Here is a 13,153-nt window from a genome sequence, read left to right on the forward strand (position 1 = left end):
CAAGTATTATTATCATCTATAAAAAGGTACACATCAGATGATATACTATTTTGGACATCGGGAGTGAAAACTAAGACTGTCATTATGAAGATCTGTTTATTTCAATTCTCACTAACAAATTTAATGATCAAGAACTTTATGTGCCATACAACTATCTGAACCATCAATGCATTAATTCTAAACTACTTTCTTCAAAAGACCACATTTTTATCATTGTATTCTAAAACTTTGTAGTCTAGATTGGGTATGTATAACTAACTTGGATATGGCTTCAATGAAAAATCAAATGCTAACCTAAATTTGGAAGAGCTATGTGTTAATAAATGCTGGTATTAAAAATAACCCTACTTTGGGAAAAGAAGAAAATACACAATTAATTTAAAAGGAGTATGTGAATTTAATGCTTGAACAAGTCTTACAGATCAATCCAGCCTGGTCCTTCAATTTAAACTAAAGAAAATGAAGTGTAGAAATTAATTTATCGCCTCTGAAACCTGGATAAAATAAGAACCCAATTCCTGCCACAGTAGAGAAAACTAAAATCTCTAGATTACACAGAAGCAATGAGTATTAAAAGAAAATATACTCTAGATTAGTTCCCACGAACAAAAATAAAAAACTCAATTAGAAAAGAAGGGTGATCATGCTAGCTACAATCTAAGCTCCAGACAGGTATATGGAGTGCCTTTTGAAAGCCCCTGGGCAGAATGGACAGGGTCCACACTGGCCAAGCCATCATGTCCATCGTACCAAGCTGCAGAACAAGGAGCATGTGAATGAGGTCCTACAAGGGGCCAAGTTCAAGTTGTCTGGCCACCAGAAGATCCGCATTTCCAAGAAGTTGGACTTTACTAAGTTTAATGCAGGTGAATTTGAAGGCATGGTAGCTGGCTGAAAAGTAGCTCATCCCAGATGGCTATGGGATCAAATATATCCCTAATCATAGCCCCTTGGACAAATGGTAGGGTCTGCACTCAAGAAAAACTTGGCATTGCCCTCTTCCTATTCATGCCCACCAAGAAATCCTACTTTCTGTCCAGAAAGAAAGAAAGAAAGAAAGAAAGAGAAAGGAAAGGTGAGATTATTTGAAAGATGAAGATTTTTCATATTAGAGAAGCGGTCCTCAACTCTAGCTGTCTGTCAGAAGAGGTATTGAGTTTTTCATTTTGTTGTGTTTTTCAAATATAGTTGCATAAATAAACCTTTCTCTAGGCTTCATAAGAGTCTCAGAGTAGAGTTCAGTTGTGTGAACTTTATTTTTTTTTTGGAAACCATGTTATTCTAATTCATACCTAGGGATTATAATATTGGTAAGTTTGGACTTCCCATCTATACTCAAAACTGAATTATAAACAATTTAGACAGCAAAACCGTATAATGTGACAGCTCATAGGGACAGACTACAGTGAATAAAGTTTCTCATACCTTACAATAATGCAAGCCTAAGATACTCCTTTCATTTTTTCTAACTCTGGGCCCTGACAAACACTTTTCCTTTTACCTGGAAAGCCCTTACTTATATCATGCCTTAGGCTGGGTAACTCCCACTTCTCAAGATACAACTCAAGTATTATCTCTCTGCAAAGCATTACTGGCCCCCTGCTGCTGGCCCAGGCTAAGTTACGTTCCCATTCTCCAAACCTCTTTGCTCAGGTCTATCACAGAACATATCACACAATGTAGGACAATTTTCCTGACTCCTTTCTCAGTAGATTCTGTGATCCTCAAAGGTAGAATGTGAGCTTTCTTTTTTTTTTTCATCTCTAACATATTGCAATAAAAGTTTGTCAGACCGAAGTTTATCAGTCCATATTTGAAAACAGTATGTATAGTATTGTTCAAAATGCCTAAGCTTTTCTGGGCAAGAGACAGTCTGAAACTTAAAACTCTAGTTAACAGCAAGCAGATATGAGCAAATGTATTTTTCCTACTATGCTATTTAAGGAGTCTCTTGATTAATATTTTTTTTCATGTACTGGCTAAGCCTAAACCAATGTGCATTCATTCAGGTGGTACTCCACCAGGTACATGTCACAGTAAACATGAAAATTCTAAATTTAAAGTATTTCTCAGGGCGTCTGGGTGGCTCAGTTAGTTGGTCACCCAACTCTTGATTTCAGCTCAGGTCATGAACCCAGGGCTGTGGGACTGAGCCCCACATCAGGCTCCATGCTGAGTGTGGAGCCTGCTTGGCATTCTCCCTCCCTCTGACCCTCTCCCCAGCTCGCGCACTCTTTCTCTCTAAAAATAAATAAATTTATAATAAAACAAAACAAAATAAAATAAAACAAAATAAAAATATTTCTCTTTGTTGCCACAATTCTCTTATAAGGTTAATCTCAACACTAACAAACTATGTGCATTAAATTGGATGATAAAGGCAAAAATAAAAATCAATGCTAATAGTGATCTCAAAAAAAAACCAGACTGATACATAAACATGGCATTACCAGAGCGTGCTATGCCACTGTCTCTGTCTTCATTCAGCTCTCTTCCAGGCATGTCCATTGGATTGCTGTGAACTGTGAATTAAGACAAAACTGTCAGTTATAACACATACTGCTATTCAGGGTGACGCCGTTCCTTGTATATAGCAAATGAAATCATGCTTATCTTATTGCATTCCTTTATATTTTTCAATAGCATGGCACAAACCCAACACCAAGAGCTAGTACTCAGTTGAACAAGCTTTGAGATCTATGTGAAGATTTGAAATATAATATGAAAATGATACAGTATCTAAAGAAGCAAAGGAAGACTAAAAGGAAGATACTCACAATATACTATTAAATGACCAAAAAGCATGCTACTAAACAATAAGAACGATGGTCCTGGCAGTAAGTGATGGGTATACAATGGTTTGCTTTACTATTCTGCCTATATTAATGTATGTTTAAAATTTCTTCATAATAAAAATTTTAAGAAAACAACTGGAATAGTATGATCCCAATTTTGTTTTTTGTAAAGATTAATTCTAGCTGACACAATGGCTAATATATATTTTTTTGCCTATTTTACAAAATTTCTGTAATAAATTTGTACTGTTCCTGCCTCATATTTATAAGAAATATAAATATTAATTAAAACAAGAAGTCAGATACAACTCCCTGAATACAGAGGCATGAACGTACACTATCAATATAATAAACACTATATCAATGTAATGATATAAACAAATACACTCACATACACCTTTTACAGATCAATATAATGGTGCTTGTTCATCTAAATCTTAGCTCCAAGAAAAATCGTTCTTATGAAATAATGTAGATCAGAAATTTTAAAATAATAAGATAGGATATTTTCTGCAATTGGTGAACTATGAGTACAAAAGCTACTCAACCATGGAAACAAGAGAGTGTCAAATTAGAAATTCTAGCTGTTATTATAAGAAATAATGTTCATAGTAAAATTTGGTTTAGGATTCTAAAGTTCAAATCTTTATTACATAATGAGATATGAAATAACAAACTAAAGTTTCATGAAAATGTCAATTCCACTGATAGCTGAAAGTTTCTGGAAACTTTTAAGAACATATTCAGTGAAAAGGAATTAAGTTCTCAGCTCAAAAATGTTTTCTTAACTACACCCTCCCCAAATGCATTTATCTACTCTCTTGTTTCCACAGCTAAACTACAGATTCTAGCCACTGGGGCACACCAACTAGTCTACCCACACAGCACATCGCAAACCTGCAAAGAAAGAGGCGCTCCTGATCAGGCGGAGCGGACCCTGTTCAGAGAATGCCCGCCTGGGGCTGCAGAACTGTGAAAGACCTACATGGCAAAAACGTAAAATACATATGAAAGAAGGCTGTTAGAGAAGCCATAAAGCGTCAGGAATAAAGGGTGAGCTTAGGCAGCACAAATGCACAGCAAGAGATATGGATGGAAACTTTTAAACTAAGTAAGAATAATTCAAACAGGGTTCCCTTCTTCGAAACAGGATGGTTTTCTTCTGGTCACAGCTGATGTCAAACGTAACAATTTCATGCCTGTTTACTAATAAATCTGTATATATAATAATAAAAATAACCTTCCACTATACAAGGTAAAGTTTTTTAAATGTTCAACCTTTTCTAACCTAAAACAATGTTTTTAAAGATTCAAAAAAGCACAGTAACGTTATCTATAAAATGTGATATTTGCCAAATAAATTTATCTTTTAAAAAGTCAGTTTTAAGACTACAGCATTCTCCTGCCACTGTCATAAGGAGAAAACCACCTAAGTGCTTGGCTGAAGAAAGAGAACACAACATACAACAAAGCAGAAAAGAGATTTACTGGCAAAACAGGTATGGAACTTGTTTTTCCCTAACCTAGTAAAGCTACAAAGTAACTAACTTTGGAAGAAACCAAAGTTCCTAACCCAAGGGTCAGCCACAATGGAAGGAGGAACACCAATGCACCCATTAGGGCCAGACTCCCAGCTGTCCACAAAGCATGGCCACCACACACTGGACCAAATGAAGCTAACAGTGTCTAAAGACCCCAAAGGGGCAACATTATAGCCGGGAAGCAAGCAGCTGAGTCACCTGTTATGGTTAATCAAGATGGCCTAAAGAGTCACCTAGGAGGTTTACCTAGGAAAGAATAGGGGGCTTTCTGTTCTAAAAAGAAACAAATGTATTTTTCAAATTTGCTAATAGATATTTTTCTATAACAAAAATTTCTAAAATTATAGTGCATGTGAAGGCAATCCTTCTCTAGTCACTTCAAAACTTACCTAATGTCTTTAAACTCCTTCTCTACCTAGCACCTCCTTCCTTACTCTCAGGATATGCGACTTCATCTCTCACAAGTATGCAGATGCAGATGCGTATGTGTGCACACACACAGATTTCACCAGACAGGAACTCTTCCTTTCCTACCCCCTTATCTCCAAACTTAATCAAACACTGACCCACCTGCCTCCTTGATGCCAGTGCAGTAACAACAGGAAACATTATTCAAATCTTACTGTGTGCTAGGAACTTATTCAGTGAAAAATCCTGGGAAGCTCCTCCCTCCCTTCCAAAGCAAATTCTTCTATGTCAGATAGTACCTTCAAAAACCTTGCTTTACCGAGTAAGTACCACTTCTATCTCTAACCTTACCCTCCTTATAATCTATTCCATCAACATTTAAACACAGACAAAATTATTCTCTCCATATATCTAATCCTATATAATAGTTCAGTAGTTCTTAAAATGTGGCCTAACGACTCCTTGGGTCCCTGCAACCTTTCAGGGAGTCTGTGTAAAACTAGATTTTCTTAATACACTTCAACTAAAACAACATATTACAAGAGAATGAACGTTGAAGCAGATAGGAGAATACAGGCAATATTCTATTAAGCCAGAAATTAAAGAGATTTGCAAAAATGTAAAACAATGCCACTGTTCTTCATTAATTTTACTTGGAAAATAATCATTTCACAACATATTTACATTAACATGAAAAAGGATGTTAGTATTTTTTAATAAATTAATAAATGTTTAAAAATCGTTTCAATTTTTAATACAGTATATATCAACAAACGTAACCCACAAAAACAAAAACTCTCTGTGGTCCTCAATAATTTCTAAGTGTGTAAAGGGGTCTTGAGACCAAAAAGAGTCACTAATTAAATCTTGGAAAAAAGTCTAACCTCTGAGTCTCTCCTCAACTCTGGCTTCTATTCTCCGCACTGAAACTGCTCAAGTAGGCCACTAAAAGCCTTCTTATTGATTAATGCAGTCCATACTATCTTATATTACCTTATAGCATATGTGATGTTAAATTACACTTTGAACTTTCCCCTCACAGTTTACAATGATAACATACTAAGTTTTTTTCTTAATCTTCTTTATGTGTTTCTCTTCACCTACTCTGTCTTTAACTCAGCATTTCCCAGGGTTTCATCTTCAACAATCTTGCCTTCTCATTCTTTAACAGTTCCTAGGTCATCTCATTCATTCTCATGCTTTTACTTACCATTTACATGCTAATGATTCATAATTCATGGTAGACACAGCTGTCTAACAAAGAACTGTGTTCTCCCTTCTACTGTATCAAGTAGTTTGTGGGAAGCAGCTGCCCAGCTAGGGATCATATTTCTCAAATCTCCTTATACGTATGTGAGGCCATGTGATTAGTTACCACTAATGGAATGTCAACAAAACTGATGTATGTCATGTTCAGGCTGAGGTTAATTATGAAATCGAGTGCCTTTTCCATTCTCAATTCCTTTCCACCGGCTTAGTGCAGCTGAGCACAACCTTGGAAACCACACAATGAAGAAGGCAGAATTCTAAGAAGGAAGGAACTCTAAAACATTGCTTGGAGAAACACTGTTAATCAATGATGAACACCCTTTAGAACTCCACATTGCTGAAAAAAAACCCCTATTGCTTTAAAGTTATTATACACCCATGGATTTTTATGTTACAGCATCTACCACTACATCTACTAACTAACTAACCATAATGGATATCTTTACTTGAACACTCAACCAATACCTCCATTCCAATATACCTAAACCTAAAATCACCAATTCTTAATTTCTTCTGATTCTCCCAACAAATGGCACTAATACCCAAGCATTTATACAACCAGATAGCAAAGTGCCACCCTTGCTTCCTCCTTTTTCCTCCCCCACTCCATCTAATTACCAAGTCAAGTCCTATCCACTCTATTTCCCATAATGAACCCCTCAAAAACACTCTACCTCACTGGCACAATCTTACTCTAGGCCTCCTTCTCTGTCACTTGGATTATCATAAGCAGACTTCTTATACAGATCTTTTCTTCAATCCCATTGGTTCACTTGAATCCTTTCCCACTGCAATCAATACTCTTACAGATATAAATCTAATCCAATCATATTTCTATATCCTGATAACTCCTCTGTGGTGGTCTTGAGAATACAATGCAAAGACCTCCAACTATAAGGACTATAATTGACTAAGTACCTCAAGCTACTGCATTCTGAAATCTATTGTGATGTTTGAGCAAGGCCACATATCCCATAGGCTGCTCCTAGTCAGTAACTGAACACAGGAGGAATAGTAAGACAGGCACATTTTGGCAATACGTGGGTCACTTTTGACACCACTTTGACTCAAAGACTTGTCAATGGCCTTACCAAACCTTCCTTGGATTGCATGGTAGGATAGGACACTTCCATTTAATCTTCTATTCTCTTTCATTTGGGGTCAACATTTGTATCACAATCTGAGGGCTTTCTCAACCTTTCCCAGTTCCTTCCTCTTTTTCTCTCACATAGTCATTTCCCCTAATAATATCCTTGCATATTTAATCATGTCTTGGCACCTGTTAAAAAACAGGTGGAGCACCCAAACTAACATACATACCCTCACTGCTACCCAACTGCTTACAACCTATATCCAAATTGCTCAGTAAGTCCCACAGTGCCTTCTGTGATCTACCTCCTACTTCCTGATTTAACCTCCTTTACTCCTATTCTTGGCTCCATCAACACTGATTTATACACATTCTTTCTTCATACCATCATCTCTTGCTCCTAGGCCTTTGCAAATACTATTATGCTTTTTCCTAGAACATTTCTATCTAAACATAAGGCTAATCCTTCAAGGTTAAGTCTCACTTCTTCAAGGAAATCTTCTGGGACTCTCTAGGACTGAATTAGGTACTTCTCCTCATTTCTACCACACGTGCTCTTTAACATGTCCAAAAACTAACTGTAGTATACTGTAACTGTTGTATTATTTGTGTGATTCCCACTAACTATAATTACCAAATACGTTGAGGCAGGAATTGTGTCTGGTTTACCACTGTATCCTTAGGGCCTAGCAGAGTCCTTAGCAGGTAATAGGTGCTTGATAAGTATTTGTTGATTAACTAAAAATGTAAAGAAAATAAGAGATGGTCCTCAAATATCCTTAATTCACAATTATAAATGTGCAAGTTAAAGTCACTCATTATTTAAAGTCTATACTTTGTTATATGGATTAATTTCCTATCCTACGTTAAAACAGAGAAGATGAGTATATCTAGCATCCATAAGGTAATTTACCATTTATAAGTGATAATAGATTTGTATTATTAAAATAAACAGCTTTTAATTAACATCTTAAGCTTTGAAAAGTGTCAAATCATAAGGAAAAAAGATTCATTTATTTCCCTGTCACATTTTTACTTTCTTAAAACCAATAAAATAATCAAGTGAGTTAAGAAAAAGCAGAACTACTCTATCTTTCTAAAAAATATGCAAACTTTCTAAAGTACATGCCTTTCACTGTAACTAGCCCATACTATGTGCTAAATAAATGGTTGCTCATTTGAATAAACAGGAATTATGAAAAATAATAGAATACAATACGGTTCAAGTTGGAAGAAAAACTTTTCTACTTATATATATAACTAATATTTATTAAAATTAATTCCAAATAAAAATTCTCACTAAATAGAGAGTAAGAGAAATATTTCTCCTAGTCTAAATGCTGTCCACATTCTGGGATACTATAATATTTTATGCACCAGAAATATGGTCAGCAGCAACTCAGATGAGCTTTCTAGGGTAAAACAAATGGCAAGAAATTTTAGGAACAGTCTGTTGAAATTAAATAACAATAACAATCAATAACTATCTGAATTATTAAATAAGCTGTTACTTTAATAAATCTCTTAAGGAACATCACATTTGAATATCTGCCCATTTATGTGAATTCAGGTCACAAAATGAGCACCATTTTAAAATTACTTCTATGGTTAGGGAAGAGACAAGGGACAAAGTATAATAATAGTCTTCCTCAGCTGAAATATTCCAAAAAGCTGGTAAAGACTTTTTATATCAGTAACAGTGCCTTTCAAAGATGCATCAAAGTTAAAAACAAAAAACAAATCAGATAATCAGATATATCTTTAAGTTTTCTTTTTTCATATTACAAAATAAATATTCAAATATATAAAAATTATGTTTTCAAATAATACAAATGTTATACATATTTGCAATTTAAATGCCTTTTCCACTTCTAGTATGTCAAACTCTGTGGTCTTATAAAAGATCTACATTATTAAGAAGTGCAAATCCCTGTTACAGTGTTAACCTTATTTAAAACTTATAACACCAAAGGAATAATTTACCTATATTTCCAAGTAGTCCATTAATAACTGTGTTACTATCAGCCTTCAATGTACTGTTGTCTTGATTGATGAATTCAAGACTGTCTTGCAGCCTAAGGGAAGAGAAACAATAAACTGCAAATTCATTTTATACAATGAAATTTAAAGCGTCTAACAGTTTTTTAAGTTTTAAGTATTCATAATAGGACTATAAAGTACCTAATCATTTAGATCAGGGGTTGGCAAACTATATGTTGAGGGCTAAATCCAGCCTGCTGCCTGTTTTTGTAAATAAAGTTTTACTGGAACACAGCCATGCCCATTCATATATGTACTGTGTATGGCTGTTTTAAAGTTACAATGGTAGAGCTAAGAACCAGACATACTGTCTGGCCTACAAAGCTAAAATTATTTACTATTAAGGCCTTTACAGAAAAAGATTACTGACCCAAATTTAAATTGCAAAGTTTCCCCTCATATCTTGGACCTGACATTAGTTTTGAAACTTCTGGCAGGAAAAAAAGACAAAAAAGGAAAAAGAATCCACCAAATATACAAAAAATATCTTCAGTTCACACATTATAAATGAACTGTATTACTCCTGTCCATAAATTACTCAGAATAATAGAAATAAAATTACTTTATGCTTTTAGTACAAAGTATCTGTCCTAAGAACCATCAATAAAAAATTAGAAAACATGAAGAAAGTGAGAAGATTACAGCTAAAATCAGTGATTCCAATACAGGATCTCTAATTTCTACTTTAGTGTTTAATTCTTAAAAATTAGCACTTTTATCATCAGTATTTTTTAAGCATCCAAAATACAGTGAAATACATCTTTCCTTTTCCTTCCTTCCTAAAAGAAAAGCTAATAAAGAGCTACAGGTATTAGAACCTTAGCTAATAAAACACCTGAAAAGTCTTTAGGAACATTTACAATTAATGGAATCTCTTGAGAATTTTTCTCGTTTTGAGTAAACTCCTTACTACCTCCTGTTGCTTCTGACTTTGGGTATCCCTCAGACCCTTGCTAGCCAGAGTTCTGAAATGGTCCCTGCAGAATCCATCACTGTGGTCCACTAACATCTCATCCTAGCCCCAGTTCTTCATTTACTAGGTCTGGCAGGTAGTCCAAGAATCTGACATCATATGTGCTTCTGTTTCAGCTTTACTATTCCATATTTTTTTTAATCCAAGTTAGTTAACATACAGTGTAGTCTTGGCTTCAGGAGTAAAAGAACCTAGTGATTCATCTCTTACATATGACACCCAGTGCTCTTCCCAAAAAGTGCCCTCCTTAATGCCCATCACCCTTTTAGCCCATGCCCCCACTCACCCAACTCCCCTCCAGCAACCCTAAGTTTGTTCTCTGTATTTAAGAGTCTCTTATGGCTTGCTTCTCTCTGTTTTTATCTTATTTTTCCTTCCCTTCCCCTATGTTCATCTGTCATGTTTCTCAAATTCCACATATGAGTGAAATCATAATATCTGTCCTTCTCTTATTTCACTTAGCATAATACCCTCTAGTTCCATCCACATTGTTGCAAATGGCAAGATTCCATTCTTTTTCAATGCTGAGTAATATTCCTGTGTGTGTGTGCGCGCGCGCGCGCGCGCGCACGCACGCGCACACACCACATCTTCATTATCCATCTGTCAGTTGATGGACATTTGGGCTTCTTCTGTGATTTAGCTACTGTTGATAGTGCTGCTATAAACATCGGGGTGCCTATGTCCCTTCAAATCAGCACTTTTGTATCCTTTGCATAGATTGCTAGCAGTACAATTGCTAGCAGTACAATTAAAAAATTGCTATTTTTAATTTTTTGAGGAACCTCCATACTGTTTTCCACAGTGGCTGCACCAGTTTGCATTCCTACCAACAGTACAAAAGGGTTCCCCTTTCTCTGCATCCTTGACAACATCTGTTGTTTCCTGAATTAATTTTAGCCATTCTGACAGGTGTGAGATGGTATCTCATTATGGTTTTGATTTGTATTTCCCTAATGATGAGTGATGTTGAGCATCTTTTCACATCAATGGAACAGAATAGAGAACCCAGAAAAAGACCCACAATACACGGCCAACTAATCTTCCACAAAGCAGGAAAGAGTATCCAATGGAAAAAAGACAGTCTCTTCAGCAAATGGTGTTGGTAAAACTGGACAGGGACATACAGAAGAATGAAACTGGACCACTTTCTTACACTATACACAAAAATAAATTCAAATTAGATGAAAATCCTAAATGTGAGACAGGAAACCATCAAAATCCTAGAGGAGAAAAAAGGCAGCAACCTCTCTGACTTCAGCTGCAGCAACTTCTTCCTTGACATGTCTCCGGAAGCAAAGGGAATAAAAGCAAAAATGAACTACTGGGACCTCATCGAGATACAAAGCTTCTGCACAGTGATGGAAACAAGCAGCAAAACTAAAAGGCAACCAAAAGAATGAGAGAAGGTATTTGCATATGACATATCAGGTTCACTACCCTAATCCTGGCATTAACAACTTGTATCCTTGTACTCCACCATGGCTTACCTAGGCCAGTCCTGATTGCAGAGTTAATTCTACAGGGGATCTGAAAACTAAAGACCACAACATACAGGTGCTAACTCAGCATGGCACTACAGAACGGAAAATCAGTATCTCATCCTAACATGGAAATGCAGTCAACATTTTACTTCCAGATATAGCTTCTAGAAGCAAATTAGAGAAAAGAGAAAGTACATTTCCTATTCTTCAACTAAAGTAAAATGAGAAGTAATCTGGACTCCATACAGAGTGGCTCAATGAATGAAAAACAAGCCAGAGTCTCACTTCAGTTTTAAGGATGATATAGGCTCAATATGAAGGGATAGAATAAGATACTCTAGGTAAATGGAAATCAGAAAAGAGCAGGAATAGCTATACTTATATCAGAAAGAAGACTTTAAGCTAAAAAGAGTTCCAGGAGACAAAAATGGTCATATAATGATAAGAGGAGCAATTCATCAAGAAGACACAACATACAACAATCATGCACTCAACACCAGAGAACATAAACAGATTCATTTGCCAAATACTAACAGATCGGAAGAGACAATGATGCAATAATTAGTAAAGGACTACTTTCAACAACAAATAGTTCATCCAGACAGAAAATCAACAAAGAAATTTTGGACGTGAACCATACCTTAGGCTAAATGGAACCAAACAGATATATAAATATAGATACAGATAAAACAGTCTATCCACAGGGAAAGCTGAAAAATTCAGAATATGGGGAGATTAAAAAACATGCTCCTGAACAACTAATGGGTCAAAGAAGAAATCAAAAAGTAAATTAAAAAAATACTCTGAAACAAATAAAAATGGAAGCACAGCATATCAAAACTTGTTAGAAGTGCTGCAAAAGCACTTAAAAGAGGGCAGTTATAGTGATAAATGCTTACAGTAAGAAGCTAGAAATATCTCAAATAACCTTGATTTACACCTCAAAAACCCAGAAAAAAAGCCCAAAGTTAGGAAGGAAATAAAGATCAGACAGGAAATATATGAAAGAGAACAAAGAAAAAAAATTTAAAGATCAGTTTAACTAAGGGCTAGTTTTCTAAAGAGACAAAATCAACAAACCTTTAGCCAGACTAACTCAAAAAAAAAAAAAAGAGAGAGAGAGAGAGAGAGAGAGAGGACTCAAATAAATGAAACCAGATATGAAAGAGACATTACACTGATACCAAATAAAAAGGGATCATGAAACTACTTATCAACAATTACATGCTAACAAAATGCGTAACCTATAAAAAATGGATAAATCCCAAGACTGAATATACAACCTACCAAGACTAAATCATGAAGAAATAAAAAAATCTCAAAAGACCAGTAACAAGAAGGTAGAATCAGTCATTGATCAAAAACCTCCTAACAGAGAAATGCCAAGGACCAGATGGTTTCCTTGGTAAATTCTACCAAACATTTAAAGAACTGATGTCAATTCTTTTCAAACTCTTCCAGAAATCAAAGAAGGAGTATTCCCTGGCTCATCTTACAAGGACAGCATGATCCTGACACCAAGGCCAGGACATTATAAGAAAATTACAGATCAC

The 13,153-nt window shown here is 35.5% G+C and overlaps 1 protein-coding gene across 1 annotated transcript in view; it reads right to left on the reverse strand.

The window, feature by feature from the left end:
* Positions 1-13,153, reverse strand: part of FNIP1 (folliculin interacting protein 1) — a 148,909-nt gene that overhangs the window by 46,162 nt on the left and 89,594 nt on the right. The window contains exons 6-7 of the mRNA XM_047084294.1: positions 9,087-9,178; positions 2,451-2,522 (exon numbers count right to left, since the gene is read on the reverse strand). Of these exons, the coding sequence (XP_046940250.1) occupies positions 2,451-2,522; positions 9,087-9,178 (164 nt within the window). The remainder of the gene's footprint in view (positions 1-2,450; positions 2,523-9,086; positions 9,179-13,153) is intronic.

The sequence above is a fragment of the Lynx rufus genome, unplaced genomic scaffold, assembly GCF_022079265.1.
Source record: "Lynx rufus isolate CCGP_SWC_20201006 ecotype Redwood Valley unplaced genomic scaffold, mLynRuf1.p SCAF_1, whole genome shotgun sequence".
NCBI classification, from domain to species: Eukaryota; Metazoa; Chordata; class Mammalia; order Carnivora; family Felidae; genus Lynx; species Lynx rufus.